Source organism: Mobula birostris, chromosome 3, assembly GCF_030028105.1.
Source record: "Mobula birostris isolate sMobBir1 chromosome 3, sMobBir1.hap1, whole genome shotgun sequence".
Lineage (NCBI taxonomy): Eukaryota > Metazoa > Chordata > Chondrichthyes > Myliobatiformes > Myliobatidae > Mobula > Mobula birostris.
In genome coordinates, this window is record NC_092372.1 from 155925343 (window position 1) to 155948208 (window position 22866).

A 22866-nucleotide genomic window follows, 5' to 3' on the forward strand; every position below is an offset into this window, starting at 1 on the left:
TAAACTAAATCTAGCTAGAGGATTAAATTCAAATCTGGCATCAGGCCTTCAGCTTAAACTAATAAGAACAGTTGTGATTATTTCTGTCTTACTGCTTGAATAGCTGTACGTATAAATAAAAAGGCAAGCAGTAGAAAAGCATACAACCTTAATGAAAATTTGGAATAAACACCAAGTGCTGAGAAGCATAGAAGATTACATTTTTAGTGACCTAATTATATCATTTAGAAGTGCGTGCCTGAGAATGCCACTACACAAATCCAAAAATGGCATGTTACCTAGGCAACTGACCTAGCCCATAAACAGCAAAATTAGGAATATTTCAGGCATCCTAGCTCTAATCCAGATATTTGATCCTTGACCTTTGGCAGGATTTTAATTTGAGCTGTTTTATTTTTCTGGCATGTAACTCCCTAAGTGACAACAATAGGTTTTCCATTTTAGGAAAATCAGAAAAGCAGTTGCTTTGCTCTTCATAATAGACATTAAGAACTAAAAGATGATTATTTCTTCCCATGGTGAAAAGAATAGATAAATTTGATAGAAATCAAACAGAACAAAATGGATAAGAAATGGGAAATTGAGGCATATTTGGAAATAGCCTATGTAAATAGACATCAGTGATTATGAAAAGGAGATGGGAGAGAGACATAACAGAACTTGGTTTAGACATGATATTCTGTCAACAGGAAGAATTTTAAAAACTTTACACTGAAAACTGGAATTTAAAGGAAGGTGGTGATAAATGCACGAAGTACAGATAATAATCTGATTTCGTCACTGTGTGAATTTGAAGGCATGGGATGGTCTGTGAATCATAATCAAAAAACGAGGAAAAAGATTAACCAAAGGGTTGTATGCTCTAGATTTAAATGATGTAAATATTTCAACACAAAACTGTGTCTTTGGTCTGATCTGCTTTAGTAATGTGGCACTTGGTACAATTGTCTGCTACATTTAATATACGTGTTTAGCAACTGTCACATTAATTGCATATAAGAGCCCATGGTATCACAGAAAGATACTAGCATGGATAAAGCACTGGCTGAATGGCAGGAGGCAAAGAGTGGGAATAAATGGAGGTTTTTCTGGTTGGCTGTCAGAGGTTAGTTGTGTTTCAAAGGGGTCTGTGTTGGGGTTGCTTCTTTTTATATGTCAATGACTTGGATGACGGAATTCATGGCTTTGTGGCCAAGTATGTAGATGATATGAAGACAGGTGAAGGGGCAGGTAGTTTTGAGGAAGTAGAGAGGCTCCAGAAGGACTTAAGACAGAAGTGGCATATGGAAAACAGTGTCAGGAAGTGTACTGTCATACACTTTGGTTGAAAAGTTGTATATACTATTTATTATAAATTTCTATAAATTGCACATTTAGACAGAGACGTAATGTAAAGATTTTTACTCCTCATGTATATGAAGGATGTAAGTAATAAAGTCAATGCAATTCAAGAAATAAAAGTGTAGACTATTTTCTAAATGGAGAGAAAATTCAAAAATCTGAGGTGCAAGGGATTCTCTAAAGGTTAAATTGGCCGGTTGTGTTAATTGGCAGGTGAGGAAGGCAAATGCGATGTTAGCATTCATTTCGAGAGGACTAGAGTATAAAAACAAGGATGTACTGTTGAGGCTGTGTAAAGCACTGGTGAGGCCTCACTTGGAGTATTGTGAACAGTTCTGGGTCCCTTATCTAAGCATAGATGTACTGACATTGGCGAGGATTCAAAGGAAGTTCACAAAAAAGATTCTGGGGTTGAACGGCTTGCCATATGAGCAGCGCTTGTTGGCTCTAGGCCTGTACTCACGAGAATTCAGAAGAATGAGGGGTGACCTTATTGAAACCTATCAAATGGTGAAAGGCCTCGATGGCGTAGCTGTGGAGAGTATCTTTCCTATAGTGGGAGAGTCTAAGTCCAGAGGGCACAGCCTCAGAACAGAGGGATGCTTATTTAGAATGGAGACGAGGAGATTTCTTTAGCCAGAGAAATGGTGAATCTATGGAATTTGTTGCCACAAGTGGTTGTGGAGCCCAAGACATTGGGTATATTTAAGGCAGTGGTTGACAGATTCTTGATTAGTCAGGGCATGAAGGGTTATGGGAGAGAAAGCAGAAGATTGGAGCTGAGAGGGAAAATGGATCAGCTATGATGAAATGGCAGAGCAGACTTGATGGACCAAATAGCTTAATTCTACTCCTAGACCTTATGGTCTTGTATTGCTTCTGAAGCTTTAATCCCTCACTCATATGAAATCATTTAAAAATCTAACCTTTGCAACAGAAGAATAAACAGTGCAATCTTTGCTGAAAAATTACTCACCCAGTACTTGTAGCTGCTCTAGATTCACAGTAGGCTGCAAAAGAAGTATACATTTGCTATAAAAATGTTTGCTGCTATGGCAAGAAATATTAATTAAATTTTGATGACATTGTTGGTTGTTTCTTGTACTCAGACCGTATTTTAAAATTCAAGGAACATCTTGATTTGATATTTTTCTCATCACTTTATTGCAGTCTAGATCCCTGTCCAAAGTTCACTGAATTACAAATCTCTATATACAATTGCACAATTTAGGAATGGAGAGGACTGAGAGGGATAAAGAAAGTCTTGATTTTGAAGATGAGGACATAGAAATTCTCTCTTAATACTCTGAATAAAATAACAGTGGGTAGTTGAAAAGCTCTTCGAGGTTTCAGTCAGAGAAATCAAAGAAAAGCTCTAGGTTAAGTTTTTTTTTTCTCTTCTTTATATGTCCTCAGCTAGGACAGTAGAGATGCCAGGCAAGATAGCTGAATGCTCCTCTTACGTGATGTAGGAAGACATGGAGACTTCCAGTGTCCCTGACGTCTACAACTGCGAGACGTGCGTCTAGCTCCAGCTTCTAACAATCCGTGTTAAGTATTTGGAGCTGGAACTGGACGAACTCTGGATCATTCAGGAGGGTGAAGGAGTGATAGACAGGACACAGTGAGAGGTAGTTACACCCAAGCTGCAGGATGCAGGAAACTGGGTTACAGTCAGGAAGAAGAAAACGGTTAAGGGGCCATCGCAGAGTACCCCTGTGGTCACCCCCCTCCACAACAGGTATATCACTTTCAATACTGTTGTGGGGGGGGGGGGTTGGGGAAGGAGGTTGACCTAACGGAGGAAAGTCACAGTCGTCTTTGGTAGCAAGTCTGGCTCTGTAACTCAGAATGGAAGTGGGGAGAAGAGGCATGCTGTGGTGATAGGGGACTCGTTAGTTAGGGGAATGGACAGGAGGTTCTGCGGGCGAGAACGAGATTCCCGGATGGTACACTGCCTCCCGGGTGCCAGGGCAAGGACATCTCAGATCAAGTCCTCAGCGTTCTTAAGTGGGAGGGTAAGCAGACATAGGATGTGGGCCATGTAGTTACCAATGACACAGGTAGGAAGAGTGACGAGGTTCTCCAAAGTGGGAGGGTGAACAGCCACAGGTTGTGCTCCATGTAAGTATCAATGACATGCGTAGGACGAGTGACAATGTTCTGCATATGGAGTTCTGGGATTAGGTGCGTTAAAGGGCAGGACCTCCAGAGTTGTAATCTCAGGATTGCTACCCATACCACGTGCTAGTGAGGCCAGAACTAGGAAGATTATAAAGTTTAATATGTGGGTAAGGAGTTGGTGTAGGGGAGAACGGTATAAGATTTTTGGATCATTGGGCTTGCTTCCAAGGAAGATGGGACCTGTACAAACGAGATGGTTTGCACTCGAACTGGAGAACTAATATCCTAATGGGAAGGTTTGTTAATGCTGCACAGTGGAGTTTAAAGTAGAGTTGCAGGAGGATGGGAACCAGAATGCCTGAACAGTTAGTGGAGAGATTATGCAGCACATATTGGTAAGACCTCAGGCAAAGTTAGGAATCAAAAGGTTGAGCATGGCGTGACTAGTAGCATATATTTCAGTGCAAAAAAGTATCATAGCAAGGCAGATGAGCTCATAACATGGATCAACACCAGTAATTATGATGTTGTAGCCATTACTGAGATTTGGTTGCAGGAGAGGCAGGACAGGAAGCTCAGTATTCTGGAGCTCCGTTGTTTTAGACGTAACAGAGCAGGAGGGATTAAAGGAGGAGGGGTAATGTTAGTAGTCAGGGAAAATGTCACTGCAGTACTCAGTAAGAACAGACGGGAGAACTCAACTAATGAGGCTTTATGAGTGGAACTGGGAAAAAAGGAAGGTATGACCACATTACTGGGGCTTTAGAGGAACCAATCTGTACAGAGACTGCAGACTGTTGCAAGAAACATGAGGTTGCTATAGTAGGTGATTTTACCTTTCCACATATTGACTGAGAGTCCCATACTGTAAAAGGACTAGATGGGATAGAGTTTGTCAAATATGTTCAGTAAAGTTTCCTTCATCAGTATGTAGAAATCCCAACAAGAGAGTACGCAATACTAGATTTGCAGTTACGGAATGAACCAGGGCAGGTGACAGAGAAGTTTGTGTTGGGGAACACTTTGAATCTAGTGACTACAACGCCATTAGTTTCAAAGTAAATATGCAAAGAGATAGGTCTGGTCCATGGGTTGAGATTCTAAATTGGAGAAAGGCCAATTTTAATGGTATTAGAAATGATCTGCCAAGTGTGGTATGGGACAAGCTGTTTTCTGGCAAAGGTATACTTGGAAAGTGGAAGGCCTACAAAAGTGAAATTATGAGAGTACAAAGCTTGTATGTGCCCGTCAGAATAAAAGGTAAAGATAACAAGTGTAGAGAACTTTGGTTTTCAAGAGATACTGAGGCTCTGTTTAAGAGAAAACAGGAGGTGCAGAACAGGTATAGACAAGAAAGAACAAATGAAGTGTTTATGGAGTACAAGGAATGGAAGAGAACACTTAAGAAAGAAATCAGAATGCTAAAAGGAGGCATGAAGTTGCTCTAGCAGACAAGGTGAAGGAGAATCCCACGGGATTCTACGGGTATGTTAAGAGTAAAAGAACTGCAAGTGACAAAATTGGCCCCCTGGAACACCAGCATGGTAATCCATGTGTAGAGCCAAAACAGATGAGGGAGATCTAAAATGCATTATTTGCATCTGTGTTTACTCAGGAGATAGATACAGATTCTACAGAAGTGAGGCAATGTGGCATCAACTTCATGGACCCTGTGCAGATTACAGAGGAGAAGGCATTTGCTAGCCTGAGGCAAATCAGGGTGGATAAATCCCCAGGGCCTGACAAGGGAGGTAAGTGCAGAAATTGCCAATCACCTAGTAGAGATATGCAAAACTTCCTTAGTGATAGGACAGGCACCAGAGGATTGGAGGAAAGCCAATGTTGTTCCACTGTTTAAAATACGCTGTAAACATAATCCAGGAAATTATAGGCTGGTGAGTCCAACATCAGTTATAGGAAAGTTATTGGAAGGTTTTCTAAGTGACTGGATATATAAGTACGTGGAGAGACATGGACTGATAAAGCATGGCTTTGCGCACGGTAGGCTATGTCTCACCAATCTTATACAGTTTTTCAAGGAAAGTGGATGTTGGCCCTTGGATCCCATGCCCCTTTACTTTCTCAATAAGCCTTGCATGGGGTACCATATCAAATGCCTTGCTGAAATCCATATACACTACATCTACTGCTCTTCCTTCATCAATGTGTTTAGCCACATCCTCAAAAAATTCAATCAGGCTCGTAAGGCACGACCTGCCCTTGACAAAGCCATGTTGACTACTCCTTATCATATTATTCCTCTCCAAATGTTCATAAATCCTGCCCCTCAGGATCTTCTCCATCAACTTACCAAACACTGAAGTAAGACTCACTGGTCTATATTTTCCTGGGCTATCTCTACTCCCTTTCTTGAATAAAGGAACAACATTCGTAACCCTCCAATCCTCCGGAACCTCTCCCGTCCCCATTGATGATGCAAAGATCATCGCCAGAGGCTCAGCAATCTCCTCCCTCGCCTCCCACAGTAGCCTGAGGTACATCCCTCATCCAGTCCCGGCGACTTATACAACGTGATGCTTTCCAAAAGCTCCAGCACACATCCTCATTCTTAATATCTACATGCTCAAGCTTTTCAGTCTGCTGAAAGTCATCACTACAATCACCAAGATCCTTTTCCATAGTGAATACTGAAGTAAAGTATTCATGAAGTACCTCTGCTATTTCCTCCGGTTCCATACACACTTTCCCACTGTCACACTTGATAGGTCCTATTCTTGCTCATCATATCCCCTTGCTCTTCACATACTTGTAGAATGCCTTGGGGTTTTCCTTAATCCTGCCCGTCAAGGCCTTCTCGTGCTCCCTTCTGGCTCTCCTAATTTCCTTAAGCTCCTTCCTATTAGCCTTATAATCTTCTAGATCTCTAACATTACCTAGCTCTTTGAATCTTTTGTAAGCTTTTCTTTTCTTCTTGACTAGATTTATTACAGCCTTTGTACACCACAGTTCCTGTACCCTACCATAACTTCCCTGTCTCATTGGAACGTACCTATACAGAACTCCACACAAATATCCCCTGAATATTTGCCACATTTCTTCCGTACTTTTCCCTGAGAACAGTCCCTGTTTCCAATTTAAGCCTCCAATTTCCTGCCAGAAAGTCTCATAATTCCCCTTACTCCAATTAAAAGCTTTTCTAATGACTGTTCCTATCTCTCTCCAATGCTATTGTAAAGGAGGTAGGATTATGATCATTATCTCCAAAATGCTCTTCCACTGAGAGATCTGACACCTGACCAGGTTCATTTCCCAATACCAAATCAAGTACAGCCTCTCCTCGTGTAGGCTTATCTACATATTCTGTCAAGAAACCTTCCTGAACACACCTAACAAACTCCACCTCATCTAATCCCCTCGCTCTTGATAGATACCAATCGATATTTAGGAAATTAAAGTCTCCCATCACGACAACTCTGTTATTATTAATCCTTTCCAGGATCTGTTTCCCTATCTGCTCCTCAATATCCCTTTTACTATTGGGCAGCCTATAAAAAACACCCAGTATTGACCCCTTCCTGTTCCTAACCTCCACCCACAGAGACTCCGTAGACAATCCCTCCATGGCGTCCACCTTTTCTGCAGCCGTGACACTATCTCTGATCAACAGTGCCACGTCCCCACCTCTTTTGCCTCGCTCCCTGTCCTTTCTGAAACATCTAAAACCCGGCACTTGAAGTAACCATTCCTGTCCCTGAGCCATCCAAGTCTCTGTAATGGCCACCTCATCAAATCTCCAAGTACTGATCCACGCTCTAAGCTCATCCACTTTGTACACAACACTCCTTGCATTAAAATACACACATCTCAAATCTTCGCTCTGAGCGCGTCCCTTCTCTATCACCTGTCTATCCTCCCTCTTGCACTGTCTACAAGCTTTCTCTATTAGTGAGCCAACCTCCTCTTCCCCAGTCTCTTGAGTTTGGTTCCCACCCGCCAACATACGGTGCATTGGCCTTCATCAATCGTGGGATTGAGTTTAAGAGCTGAGAGGTAATGCTGCAGCTATATAGGACGCTGGTCAGACCCCACTTGGAGTACTGTGCTCAGTTCTGGCCACCTCACTACAGGAAGAATGTGGAAACCATAGAAAGGGTGCAAAGGAGATTTACAAGGATGTTGCTTGGATTGAGGAGCATGCCTTACAAGAATTGGTTGAGTGAATTCCGCCTTTTCTTCTTGGAGCGACAGAGGATGAGAGGTAACCTGATAGAGGTGTACAAGATGATGAGAGGCATTGGTCATGTGCATAGTCAGAGGCATTTTCCCAGGGCTGAAATGGCTAGCACGTGAGGGCACAGTTTTAAGGTGCTTGGAAATAGGAGATGTCAGGGTAAGTTTTTTTTTTTACACAGAGAGTGGTAAATGTGTGGAATGGGCCGCCAGTGATGGTGGTGGGGGTGAATACGACAGGGTCTTTTAAGAAACTCCTGGATAGGTACATGGCGCTTAGAAAAATAGAGGGCCATGGGTAACCCTAGATAATCTCGAAGGGAAGGACATCTTCAGCTCAGCTTTGTGGGCCGAAGGGCCTGTATTGTGCTGAAAGTTTTCTATGCTTCCTTCAGCTTCTTGTTTATTGTTTCAGATCTCAGCATGCTTGTGAAGTTGCACCAGGGAACATGCCAGTTTTTAACCAGGAAAGGAACTGAAAGTAGACTGGGGAAGTGGAGAGAGGATTGATGGAAAAAGCGGATTGGGCAAGCTCAGGAGAATCAAGGTTGGGTGGAAAACTGGGGCTTGTTAAAGGATGGTACAACTTCATTCAGGGAGATAACTGGGCCAGGATTGGGGAATAGGGCAGGAGGATCTGTGGGGTGGGAGAAAGAGTTATTATTGGGTTCAGTCAAAGAATTAACAGTGGGGGCTAGAGATTGTCAAAGGAGGAATGAAGGTATGATGTGCTCAGTTCAGCTCATACGACAACCATGGAGTCAGAAAGGCAGAAGCACAAAATTAAACCAGGTGCGGAGGTGAAAGTGAACACTTAGAATGGATTACAGAATTTCTCCAACAAAGAATTATATCAACAGAACATTTTTTAAATTCTTAAAATTGTTTACCTTTGATCTTCTTTATTGGTTGTGTTTCTGTATCTGTACCTTTTCTCTTTATTACAGGAACTGTTGCTGTATTAACTCTTGATGGTCCAGTTGCTTGATCTACATTTCTTAGCTTCTCCAGGTTCTGCAAGAAACAGTGTGATTACTGTGCTTTCCTATGGGATCAACAGCACCTCCCAACACAGCATTTTTGACAGATATTTCCTGGTAAGGGTATCTTTATGCACAAATAACACTGATTGATCTAGCAATTTCAAAACTTGGGCAGTCTTAGCTGCTCTTGGAACATAGAACAACAGGCCCTTCAGCCCACAATGCTGCGCCAAACCAGTGAAATTAGTATTCAAATGGCCAACGAAACAAATTCCTTTTGCCAACACAATGTCCATATCCTTCCGTTTCCCTCAAATTTGTGTGCCTATCTAAATGTCTCTTAAAAGTCCCTAATGAATTTGCCCCAGCCATCACCCTGGGCAGCCAGGCAGCACATTCTAGGCACCCACCACTCTGTGTAAAAAAAACCTGACCCTCATATCCCTTTTGAACTTATCCCCTCCCACCTTAATATCTTCTGGTATTAGACAATTCCACCCTGAGAAAAGGATACTCTGTTTACTCTATCTATGCTTCTCATAAACTTATAAACCTCTATCAGATCTCCCCTCAGCTTCGCTGCTCTTCAGAAAACCCAAACTCTCATTATAGCACATGCCCTGCAATCCAGGCAGCATCCTGGTAAACCTCTTCTGCACCATCTCCAAAGCCTCAACATCCTTCCTATAATGGCCGATCACAACTATACGGAATAATCCTGATTGGGTTTTGACTAATAAAGACAAGCATGCCGTATCTTTTCTTAACCAAACTATCAACCTGTGCAGCCACTTTCAGAGAGCTATGAACTTGGATCCCAAGATCCCTCCTGATTGACAACACTGTTAAAGATCTTGCCCTTAACAGTGTACTGTCTCCTTGCCTTTGCCCTACCAAGGTGTAACACCTCACCTTTATCTGGGTTAAACTCCATCTGCCATTTCTCCACTCATATCTGCGCTGTATCCTCCCCCTCCCCCCATTTTCATCCAAGTCATTTTGAAAAATCACAAACAGCAGAGGTCTCAGTACAGATCCCTGTGGAAAACCAATAAGCACAGAACTCCAGCTAAAATAAGTCCCTTTGACCACTACCCTCTGTATTCCATGGGCAAGCCAGTTCTGACTCCTAACAGCCATTTCACCGTGGATCCCATGGGACCTAATTTTCTGGATGAGCCTCCGATGAGGGACCCAGTCAAATGCCTCACCCAAATCCATGTAGGCAATATCCACAACTCTGCCTTCATCAATCACCCTCGTCACCTCATCAAAAAACTCAAACAAGTTAATAAGACACGACTTGCCCCGCACAAAACCATGTTGGCTCTCCCTATTTGGGCCACAGTTTTCCAAATAGTCACAAATCCTATCCCCAAGAATTCTCTCCAGTATCTTCCCTACCACTGACATGAAATTCACCGGACTATAGTTTCCAAGATATTTCCTGGTTCTTTTTTTGAATAATGGAACATTAGCTACTCACCAGTCCTCCAGATCCTTGCCATTGGCTAGACATGGGTTAAGACCCAGCCATCTCATTTCTTGCCTCTCTCAATAACCTGGAATATATCCCATCATGCCTGAAGAACATATCCAACAATGCCCTTTAAGAGTTCCAACATTACCTCCCCCTTTGACTTGAAGGGTCCTGCTCAGTACTGCTCTCCCTATCCTCCACATCCTTCTTCTTGGTAAATACTGATGTAAAGTACTCATTAAGGACGCTCTCACTGGTTATCCTCTTGGGATAATACCAATGCCATGGGATTCTATTTAATCCTACTTGCCAAGGCCTTTTCGTGACCCCTCATGTCTTTCTTAATTCCCTCAAGTTCTTTTCTGGGTTCTTTATAATCCTCAATGTCATCTATAAATTTGCTGATGATAAAACCATCGTTGGCAGAATTTCAGATGGTGACGAAAGGGCGTACAGGAGCGAGATATACCAGTTAGTTGAGTGGCGTCGCAGCAACAATCTTGCACTCGACATCAGCAAGACCAAAGAGCTGGATGTGGACTTCAGAAAGGGTAAGACGAGGGAACACAAACCAATCCTCATAGAGGAATCAGAAGTGGAGAGAGTGAGCAATTTCAAGTTCATGGATGTCAATACCTTTGAGGCCCTAACCTGGATACAACATATTGATGCAGCTATAAAGAAGGCAAGACAATGGCTATATCTCATTAGGAGTTTGAGGAGATTTGGTCTGTAAACTAAAACACTCAAAAACTTCAACAAGTGTACCATGGACAACATTCTAACCCACTGTATCTCTGTCTGGTATTGGGGGGGGGGGGGGGGGGCAGCTACTCCAGAATATCGAAGTAAGTTGCAGAGACTGTAAAACTAGTCAACTCCATCACGGGTACTAGGCTCTGAAGTATCCAAGGCATTTCAAGGAGCGGTGCCTTTGGAAGGTGGTGTCCATCATTAGGGATCTCCACCACCCAGGACGTGCCCTCTTCACACTGTTACCATTATGTAGAAGGTACACACTCAGCGATTCAGGAACAGCTTCTTCCCCTCTGCCATCCACTTTCTGTTTTTTTTGCACTATTTATTTTAACTTAACTATTTAATAGACATGTATATATTTAATGTAACTCAGGTCTTTTTGCTCTTTATATTTATTTATCATGTACTTTATTGTATGCTGCCATAAAGTTAACAAATTTCACAACATATGCAGGTGATATTGAACCCGATTCTGATTCAAGGCTGTTTGAAACTACTTTCCTAAGTAGTTTCCATTTTCTCCTTGCCTAAATACATCACCTCTCTTGTCATCCAAAGTTCTCTTGCAATGCCATCTTTGTCCTTTCTGTCCTGTACGCTGTGTATTTTGTCTTCAAGCACCCTCCACACGTCAGTTATGGATGCCCTAAAACTGTTCCCAATTACCTCTCCCTAGTTCCTACCTAATGCTCTCATAATCTGCCCTGCTCCAATTTAATAGTCTCCCACAAGGTCCATACTTATCCTTTATCTATAGCTATCTTAAAACTCAAGGAGTTGTGGTCACTGTTCACTAACCGCTCACCCACTGAAAGGTCAGTCACTGATCAGGCTCATTACTGAACACTAGGTACAGTACAGCCCTTCCTCCTGTTGGACTATCAACATTAATGTAAGCAACCATCCCGGATGCACCAAAACAAAACCTCTGCCTCACCTAAACCTCTTGCACTAAGAAGATTCCGGTTTACATCCGGGAAGTTGAAATCCCCCATGACATATGACAACAACCCTATTATTTTACACCTTTCCTAAATCAGCCTGCATATGTATTCCTTAATGTCCCAGTGGCAATTGAGGGTGGGTAGCAGAGGTCTGTAGTACAATGCTAGTGGTTCCACGCTTCCTGTTTTTTTGAGTTCTATCCATACAGGCTCAGTGGACGAGCCCTCCATTATGTCCAGCCCAAGTACCGCTGTGATGTTGTCCCTGATTAATAGTGCAACACCCCATATTTGTCACGAATAGTGGTGAACAGCTAAACCAAGTAGAGGAGGTGGCTCAAAAACCATCGCCTTCTCTGACGAATCATAGGATTAGTTTAACTTGACATAGTCAGAATTTTCATCTGTACACAAGCTACAAGTTTTACAGGACTGCAATATATGGCTATAAAGGGGTCAACCATTGTGTTGGCCTCTGTCCCAAAACCAGTTTTAACATCATTACTCCCTTTAACCCATACCACAAAGAATTTGTGTTTTTTTAAAAAAAAGCAAAACTGACAATACAAAACTTAGTTTATAGTGTCACATTTTTGGAATTGATGTAACATAACAGAATAAGGTTTAATATTACTGGCATATGCCATGACATTTATTGGTTGTGGCAGTACATTGCAATACATAATAAAAGAAAACTATACATTAGAACAAGATATATCTGACTATATTAAATAATTACATACTGTACATGAGTTCAAAGTCCATTCATAAATCTGATTGCAGAGGGGAAGGAGCTGTTCCTAAAACTTTGAGTATGTGTCTTCAGGCCCCTGTAACAACGCCTTCATGGTAACAATGAGAAGAGGGTATGTCCTGGGTGATGAGTCATCTGCAAATTTATAGATGGCACTTGAGCTGTGCTTAACTACCCAGTCATGGATGCAGAGATAGTAGAGCAGTGGGCTAAGCACGTGTTTTGAGGTGCGCCAATATTGATCAACAGGGAGGAGGAGATATTATTTTCAAGCCACACTGACTGTGGTCTTCCAATGAGAAAGCGAAAGATTCAGCTGCAGAAGGAGATACAGAAGCCTAGGTTTTGGAGCTTGTTGTTTCGTACTAAGTAACCATATTCTTACCTCTTTATGTTGCTTCCCCAGAATGTGTGTCTGCCACAGTAGTTCATTTTTCACTGGAGTGCTGCAAATCACACAGCTGAGATGACCTAAACTGTTATATGTTCGAACTAGTTAAGGTAAAGCAAACTTCAAAAGTTTATGCATTTGATATAAGAATTTCAAACACAGTACTTATCATTATCTCTGTTTAAGTGTGAATTCTTACTGTATAGGTACAACAAAATAACAGGCTGCATGAGAATATGCCAAATGTTTAAAAGAAAGTAATGGAAAAGAAACATTGAGTCAGATCTTCTGCTTAAAAGCCAGCAGGTCCATTCAGATGTGATGGTTCACACCAGCTTATCCAAGAGGAACCTTTGGGCTCCCAAGCATATGCTGAAATCCAACCTTCCGCTCAGTTCTAAATATTGCCAGACATCTGTGTTATGCCACTAGACTGTCTGAATTAGAAGCCTAGAACTGGTTTTGAGTATCAGGCATTCAAGTGGCTCTTGAGAGTTACAAGGTGGTTTAATAATGGATTGGGGAGAGATAGAAGGGACATGAGTAAGACTAAGTAAAACCCCAAGGCATTCTATATGGAAAATTAAGAACAGGAGCACAACTAGAATCAGGGTAGGACCAATCAGGGTTAAAAAAGGGAATTTTGTGTCCGGAGTCAGAAGAGTTAGGGGAGGTCCTCAATGAATACATTGCATCAGTACTCATCAGTGAGAAGGACCTTGATGAATCCGAGGTCAGCATAGAACATGCTGATAAGCTGGATCATGTCAACCTTAACAAAGATGTTTTGCTAGAACTTTTGAAAACATTAGGAAGATAAATCCCCAGGGCTGGATGGGATATAACCCAGGTTTCTACAGGAAGCGAGGCAAGAGACTGCTGCCCGGGCACTGATCCCCGAGTCCTCGCTGGCTACAACATTGGTGCTAGATTGGAGGCGGCAAATGTTATTTCTTTGTTCAAGAAAGGTAACAGAGATAACCCCAGGAATTATAGACCAGTGAGTCTTACATCAGTGGTCAGTCACAGAACACAACTGAAACAGGCCCTTCAGCTCATCTAGTCCAATGCCAAACTATGCACTTTGACAGAAGGAATAAAGGCATGGGCTGTTTTTTAAATGGAGGAAAAAAATTCAAAAATCATATGTGCAAAGAGACTTGGGAGTCCTTGTGCAAGATTTCCAGAAGATTAACCAGCAGGTTGAGTTTGTGGCAAGGAAGGCAAATGCAATGTTAGCATTCATTTCAAGAGGACTAGAATATAAAAGCAAGGTTTTATTGCTGAAGGTTTATAAGGCATTGATCAGACTGTACTTGGAGCATTAAGAGTTTTGGGCCCCTTATCTAAGAAAAGTTGTGCTGTCATTAGAGAAGGTCCAGAGGATGTTCACGAGAATGATCCCAGGAATGAAAGGGTTAACATATAGAGCTTAGAAGACTAAGGGGGAATGTCATTGAAACCTATAGAATATTGAAAGGCCCCAATGGAATGGATGTGGAGAAGATGTTTCCTATAGCGGGGGAGCCTAGGACAAGAGGGCACAGCTTCAGACCTGAGGATGTCCATTTAGAAGAGAGATAAGGAAAATTTTCTTCAGCTAGAGGGTGGTGAATCTATGGAATTCATTGCCACAAATGGCTGTGCAGGCCAAGTCATTGGGTATATTTAAGGCTGAGGTTGATAGGTTCTTGACTAATCAAAGATTACAGGGAAAAGGCAGGAGAATGGGGTTGAGAGGGATAATCAATCAGTTACGATGGAATGGCAAGCAGACTCAATGGGCCAAATGGGCTAACTGTTCCTGTGTCTTATGGTCTTAATCTGCTTAGTAAAGTCAACCTGCACCCAGACCATAGACCTCCATACCCCTCCCATCCATGTACTTATCCAAATTTCTCTTAAATGTTGAAATCAAACCTGCATCTACAGCTTCCTTTGGCAGCGCATTCCACACTGTCACTACTCTCTGAGTGAAGTTCCCCATCATGTTACCCTTAAACATTTCACCTTTCACCCTTAACCCATGACCTCTAGTTCTAATCTCATCCAACCTCAGTGGCAAGACGAAAACACGAGGAAATCTGCAGATGCTGGAAATTCAAGCAACACACATCAAGCAGCATCTCTAGGGAGAGGTACAGTCGACGTTTCGGGCCGAGACCCTTCGTCAGGACTAACTGAAAGAAAGAAGAGCTAGTAACTTCCTAGAGATGCTGCCTGGCCTGCTGCGTTCACCAGCAACTTTGATGTGTGTTGCTCAGTGGAAAGAGCCTGCTTACATTCACCCTATCTATACCCTCACAATTCTGTATACCTCTATCTGAACTCACCTTATTCTCCTACGCTACAGGGAATGAAGTCATAACCTGTTCAACCTTTCCCTGTAATTCAGATCCTCAAACCTTGGCAATATCCTTCACATTTTCTCTGCAATCTTTCAAACTTATTGATATGTTTCCTGCAGGAAGGTGACCAGAACTGCATATAATACCTCAAGTCAGGCCTTACCAATGTGTTATACAACTTCAACATAAAATCCCAACTCCTATGCTCAATACACTGATTTATGAAGGCCAATGTGCCAAAAGCTCTCTTTACAATCCTATCAACCTGTGATACCACTTTTAAGGAATTATGGATCAGTATTCCCTGTGTTCTACCACACTCCTTGTGCTCTGGCACTCACCAGATAATTCCTACCATAGTTTATCCTCCCAAACTGTAACACCTCACAGTTGTCTGCATTAAAGTCAATTGCTACTTTTCAGCCCATTTTCAAGTTGGTCCAGATCCCACTGCTAGTTTTGATATCCTTCCTCATTATGCCCCCAATCTTGTTGGGCAAACTACTGGAGAGGATTCTTAGGCACAAGAATTACAATCATTTGGAGAAGCATAGTCGATTTGGAAAAATCAACACGGTTTTGTGAGGGAGTGACAAAACATCTTAATGAAGGCAGAGCAGTGAATGTGGTGTGTATAGATTTTAGTAATTAATTCAACAAGGTTCCCCATGTTAGGCTCATTCAGAAAGTCAGGAGGCCTGCGAACCAGGGAAGCCTGGCTGTGTGGATTCCAAATTGGCTTGCCTATAAAAGGCAGAGTATAGAACTAGATGGAGAGTATTCCGCCTGGAGATTGGTGACTAGCAGTGTTCTGCAAGGATCTATTCTGGGACCCTTGTCCTTTGTGATTTTTATAAATGACTCAGATGAGGAGGTGGAAGGGTATGCAAGTTTGCAGATGACACAAAGGTTGGCGGTGCTGTGGATAAGTTACAACAGGACATTGACAGGATGCAGAGCCGGGCATGATGAACAGATGGAGTTCAACCCAAAAAGGTATGAATTGATTCATTTTGGAAAGTCAAACTTCAAGGTAGAATACAGGGTTAATGGTACGATTCTTAGAAGTGTAGAGAAACAGGGGGATCTTGGGGTTCACGTCCATAGATCTCTCAAAGTTGCATGCAAGTTGATAGGGTGGTTAAGACGGTGTATGGTATGTTGGGCATTATTAATCAGAGGGTTATGTTCAAGGGCCACAAGGTAATGTAGCTCTATAAAACCTTGGTTAGACCACACTTGGAGTATTGTGTTCAGTTCTCGTCACCTCATTATCAGAATATTTGGAAGCTATAAAGAGAGTGCAGAGGAGCTTTACCAGGATGCTGCCTGGATTAGAAAGCTTGTTTTATGAGACTAGATTAAGAAAATTGGGGCTTTTCTCTTTGGAGGATGAAAGAGGACTTGGGAGGTGTACAAGATGTTAATTTACAGAGACTTTTTCCCAGGGCAGAAATGGTTCATACAAGCGAGCATAACTTTAAGAAGTTTCGAGTATGGGGGGATATCACAGGTTGTGGACGATGGTAGAAACAGATACATTAGGGACATTTAAGAGGTTCTTATGTAGGTACATGGATGAAAGAAAAATGGATGGCTATGTAGGAAGAAAAGGTTAGATGGATCTTGGAGTAGTTTAGAGGGTTGACACAACAATGTGGGCTGAAGTGCTGTACTGTTGTGTGCTCTATTAGACTTCAGCCTTTTCTGACACTGAATTTCAATTGCTTGAATTATTTTCTCTGTTAATTTTCAATCCTTAGATCCTCAATTGTTCAGGATATGCACCATATATCTCATTATCTATTGAGGCTCCTGATGATCTTGTGCCATTGCTATTCTGCTAAAAAGCAACTTGTAAGTAAAAACTAGTCTATCTAATGAGGTCACTGCTACAGACCCATTTCAGCAATAATTGGCCCACCAGGTTAGACATTGGTGAATTGAAGTTCAGAAGGAGAAATATTAATAAATATTATCATTGTATTTATTCAGGAATGCAAAAACCAGAGTAAATTATGGAGTCAAATAAAACCATGCACTGTAACACACCAAGATATCAAATCAAAACAGATTATTCTTGCCTCTTTTTTCTACCATGTGAAAGATTGCAAAATATAACTTGTAGTTATTTCTATCCTCAGTAATTCAAGCTAAGTGCTTTAAACTAAACTACTAAAAGAACATAAACAACATAGTGGAGGACCAGACACGGGCTGACAATGCCGCACTGGCTTAACCAAAAACCTACTAAAGCAGTCTCCCTTCTGCCTACATGTCCAAACCATTCCATTCTCTAGATATTGATGGTGCCTATCTAAGAGCTTCTTAAACAACTCTTTTGTATTTCACTCCAGTAATGCCCCGAGCAGTGCATTCCAGGCACCCACCACTTCTGTGTACAAAAAAAAAGCCACACACGTTTTTGAATTTAACACCCCTTCCCCTCACCTTAAATACATGCCCTCTAGCATTAGACATTTTGACATTGGGTTAAAAAGATACAGCTGCCTACTCTATGCCCTCATGGACTGATAAATCTCTATCAGGTCTCTGCAGCCCCAGAGAAAACAACTCAAATCTGTCCAATCCTGGTAAGTCACTCCTACACCATTGCCACAACCTTCACATACTGGGGTGAATAAAACTGAATGCAATACTTCAGATGTGCAGGCAAGCTGGAGCTTTACAAAGCTACAACATAACTTCCTGAGTCTTGAACTTAGTGCCTCGACGAATACAGGCAAGCATGTCATTTGTCCTCTTTACCTATCAATCTGGGCAACTGCTTTCACGTAGTTATGGACTGACACAACAAGACCCCTCTGTACATCAACATTATTAAGGGTTCTGCCATTACTTGTGTACCACACTTTTACATTTAATCTCCCAAAGTGCAACACTTCACTATCTGTTCTTTCTTCACCCATATCTGCAACTGATCTATATGCACTTGTATGCTTTGGCAGTCTTCTATATTATCCACAACGTCACCATTCTTTACATCCTCTGCAAACTTATTACTGCACCCATCCATGTTTTCATCCAAGTCATTTATCAGAACCAACGGGCACCCCAGTACAGATCACTGCAACACACCACCAGTCAAGGACCTGCAGCCAAAACGTCTATTGTCCACTACCTCATCTACTATGGGCAAGCCAATTCAGAATCCAAATGACAATCACCACAGCCCATGCATCTCAAAATTCTGGATGTGCCTACTACATGTGACCTATTCAAATACTTTACTAAAATCCACGTAGACAACATCCAGAGCTCTACCTTCATCACTTCCTTGAAAAACGCAATCAACATAAGACCTGACTTGTCCCACACAAAATCATGCTGACTGCCTCTAATTAAACCATGATTCTCCAATGTTCATAAACCCTACCCCAAGAATCCTGTCCAGTAGCTTCCCTACCATTAATGTGAGAGTCACCAGTCTATCCCTATACCCCTATTTAAATAACAGAAGAGCATTAGCTATTCACTAGTCCACTGGAACCTTCCCTGTGACTAGAAGGGATATGAAGATTTTGGTAAAAGATCCAGTAATTTCATCCTTTGCTTCTCAATAAACTGGGGTGTATCCCATCAGGCCCTGGGAACTTATCCACCTTCATGTTCTTCATGAGAGCCAACAGTATTTGTTCATTAATCGCAAAATGCTCTGGTATATTAGCCTGCTTCACACTGATCTCACTTCCAGCTACTGGTAAATAATGACAAAACGTACTCACTTAGGACTTTGCCCACATCCTCCACCTCCAAGCACATGTACCCTCCTTTATCCTTCAGTGGTCCCACCTGCTCCCTAATTACCCTCTTGCCCTAGTGCACATGTAGAATGTCTTTGGCTCCTTTTTAATCCCACTTGTTGAGGGCATTGCATGGCCCCTCCAGGCTCTCCTAATTTCCTTCTTGAGTTCTTTTCTAGCTTCTCCATTATCCTCAGGGGCTCAGTTTGACTGTAGCTTCCTAATCCTTACATACGCTTCCTTTTCCTTGACCAAATTCATCACCTCTCTCATAATCTAAAGTTCCACTGCCCTGCCATACTTGTTCTTTTCTTAAAGGAATATATGCATCCTGTACTCTCTGCAGTTGGTCTTTAAACACCTTCCACATGCCAGATGTGGACTTGCACATTAACAGCTGCTCTCAATTAACTCTCCCTTGGTCTTGCTTAATACTCTCATAGTTTGACCTGCCCCAATTTAATGTACTCCCACAAGGTCCAGATTTACCTTTATTCACAGCTAAATTAAAGCTTCTGGAGTTGTGATCACTGTCCCCTAAATGTTCTCCTACTGAAAGGTCAGTCAGCCAGCCAACATCAGATCTCCACTACCAGGTCCACAATTCACCTCCACTAGTTGAACCATCTACTTCATGATTTAAGAAACCTTCCTGGAAGCATCTAACAAATTCTGCCCCATCAAAACCCCTTGCGCAATAGAAGTTCCAGTTTACATTGGGGAAGTTGAAATCATCCATGACAATTCTGTTGTTTTTTTCACCTTTCCTAATCTACCTATGTACCTACTGCTGAATTTCCAGTGGCTATTGGGGGGTGGGGGGCATTGTCCTGTGGTATAATCCCAATAGTGTGACACCTTTCTTACTTTTGACTTACATCCAAACAGACTTGGAATATCAGCCCTCCACTATATTGCCATTGAGTGCAGCTGTGATGTTTCCCCACCCCACCCGCTTCTACCTCCCTGTCTATTCTAAAATATCGAAACGCTGGAATATTACTATCAAATCCTCTCCTCATCTCAACAAAGTCTATTATGATCACAACATAAGTTCATGTACTGATCCATGCTCCAAGTTCATTTCTCACAGTCTTAATACTCCTAGCACTGAAATAAAACACACTTCAACTCATCCCTCCCTTTTCGCCTATTACCTCAGCCTTGCCCGCCTTTCTTTACATACTCACTGGTGATGTATTCTCAATCCTGCCACTTAATGACCTAATAATAGGCAGTTTCAAAACTTCAGCTCGGGCAAGCTGGGCCAAAAGGCCTGTTTCCGTGCTGTAGTTCTCTATGACTCTGTGGTGCTCTGTGACTTGGGACAGGTGACTGTCAATGTCTCATGCCATTGAGCCTTCATAAGGACTAAGCTGCAATCTGAGTTCAAGGCCACTGAACCAGACTTAACTAGGATCCAACCATGGTAATCGGTGAAAGGAAACTGAAGTGATCAAATAAACCTGAAACTTCAAAAAGGATGTAATCTCAGCAGTGATAATATGGCACTACTGGATGGCTGTAGGAAAAAAAACTGTATCACTAATGTCCTAAAGGGAAAGGACATCTATACTTACACAGTCAAGCTTCTTTGTGAATCCAGTCCCATCAACGTGGTTGATTCCCACAGTCTACTTTTAGAGCAATTAGGACTTGACAATGAATGCCAGCTTGTATTGTCTACTTCTCATTAATGAGTTATTAACAAAAAAAGTTTTAAATATAGGACTGGGAGGGGGATTTAAATGAGAAGTTTTGGACATCTAAGATGGTGACAGTTTCAGGAAAGGAAGAATACCTTGATTGGAAATGCACAAAAGGACTTTGAATGTGATATGGAACAAGTATTTTAAAGAACTGGCAAGAAGAGCAGAAGTGTGGAGAAAGAGAAATGAATGCCCACAGATGCAGTATAGTGGGATGAGGCAGGAAGTGGAAATAGATCAAGGCAGAATTTGGAAGGAAGTATGCTGGAATTCATAGGACTATAAGAAAGATATCAGTCAAGATAGGATTAGTGTAAAAATGAGTGTCTGATGGCTCAGAAGAATTCAGTGGGCCAAAGGGACTGTTTACATTTGATATCTCTCTTTAATAGTAAGCATTTCTTAAACAATTTGAGCTAAAACCAAATAGATTGTATTAAATGTATGTTTAAAATTGATGATAATCAAGCAAGGAGACCAGATATGTTATCCTGTTTTGGCATAAAAATCTGTTTAAGGGAGACATGGGCATAATCAATCAATGACATAAAAGGCAAAGATGTCAGGAGACCTGCTGGGGTCCTCATAGGGATAGAATAGCAGCAGGAAGTTCCAGGTGCGAGAATTCCTGTTCATTCCAGCAATACATAAATAAACTTCATGATGTACCGGGGTGAGATGCACAACACTGAAATCAGTACAGCCCAGGGACAGACCCTTTGGTCCACAGTGTCTGTGCCACTGCGATGCCAATTTAAACTGCACATCTGCCTGCACCATATCTACATCTCTTCATTCCCTGCCCATTGAATACCTTTTAAGTGTTGCTATCATATCTGCTTCCACTACTTTCAATGCACCTACCACTCTGTATAAATAAACTTGGCTTGGGAATCTCCTTTACACTTCCCACCTCTCAGCTTGAAGCTATGCCCTCTAGTATTTGACATTTCCACTCTGCGAAAGAGACCTTGATTACCTTCCCTGTCTATGTCTCTCAGAGTTTTATCCATTCCTTCAGGTTTTGGAGTTGTATAGAAACATTGGATTATCTACTCTAATCCAATTTTCCTGCAGCAATTCCACATTCTTCTAGGCCCTGCTTATTTGAGTACTTGTATAGATATCTCTTAAATCTTGTAACTGTGCCTGCCCAAATCAACTCCTCTGGCAACCAGTCTGTGTGTAAAGTTTACTCATCAGATATCCTTTAAATGTCCTCTCACCTTGAACTTATGCATCTTGCTACCATGAGAAACAGTCCATCAACCTCTTACTATTATCCGTCTATCACAGTAATCTCTTAATTTTATATACCTGCATCATATCACTTCACCCTCTAGAGAAGACTGTTGATTAACATCTTTTACAAACTCATAGACTTTCACATTTATCCTGACGAGATCTCTTCCCAGTCTCTTTTAAAAATGCTATTCCTTTCTCTCGGTTCCTCCATCTCCACTGCATCTGCTCTTAAAATGAGGCTTTCCATTCTAGAACATCTGAGATGTCAGCGCTTTTTTTTTTCCAAAAAATGGTGTTTATCTTCCACCTCCATCAATGCTGCCCTCACCCAGATCTTCTCCATTCCCCCTGCATATTTGCCCTCTCTCCATCCTCTTGCATGGATAAAGTATCTCAGGTGCTTACTTACCATCCCACTAGCCTCCGTATCCAGCAAATCATTCTCAACTTCTGCCATCTTCTATGGGATCTTTACACTAAGCACATCTTTCCTCCTCCCCACCTCTGTTTTCCACAGGGTTTTCTTTCCGTTACTCCCTTGTCCACTCATTTCTCCTGCCCCCCCGCCAATGATCTCCCTCCTGGCACTTTCCCCTGCAAGTGTGACAAGTGCTACACCTGCCCCTACACCTCCTCCCTCCACTACTCAGGGATGCAAACAGACCTTCAGGTGAGGCAACACTTCACCTGTGAGTCTGTTGGAGCCATCTATTGTATCTGGTGCGGCCATCTCTACATCGGTGAGGCCCGACTCAGATTGGAGAACAGTTTCATTGAGCACCTTTGTTCTGTCTGTCGCAAAAGACAAGATCTCCCTGTGGCTACCAATTCTA

General features: G+C 42.0%; 1 protein-coding gene across 1 annotated transcript in view; it reads right to left on the reverse strand.

The window, feature by feature from the left end:
* znf830 (zinc finger protein 830) overlaps nt 1–22866 on the reverse strand; it is a 65509-nt gene that overhangs the window by 39125 nt on the left and 3518 nt on the right. The window contains exons 2-4 of the mRNA XM_072253540.1: nt 12962–13057; nt 8547–8670; nt 2318–2351 (exon numbers count right to left, since the gene is read on the reverse strand). Of these exons, the coding sequence (XP_072109641.1) occupies nt 2318–2351; nt 8547–8670; nt 12962–13057 (254 nt within the window). The remainder of the gene's footprint in view (nt 1–2317; nt 2352–8546; nt 8671–12961; nt 13058–22866) is intronic.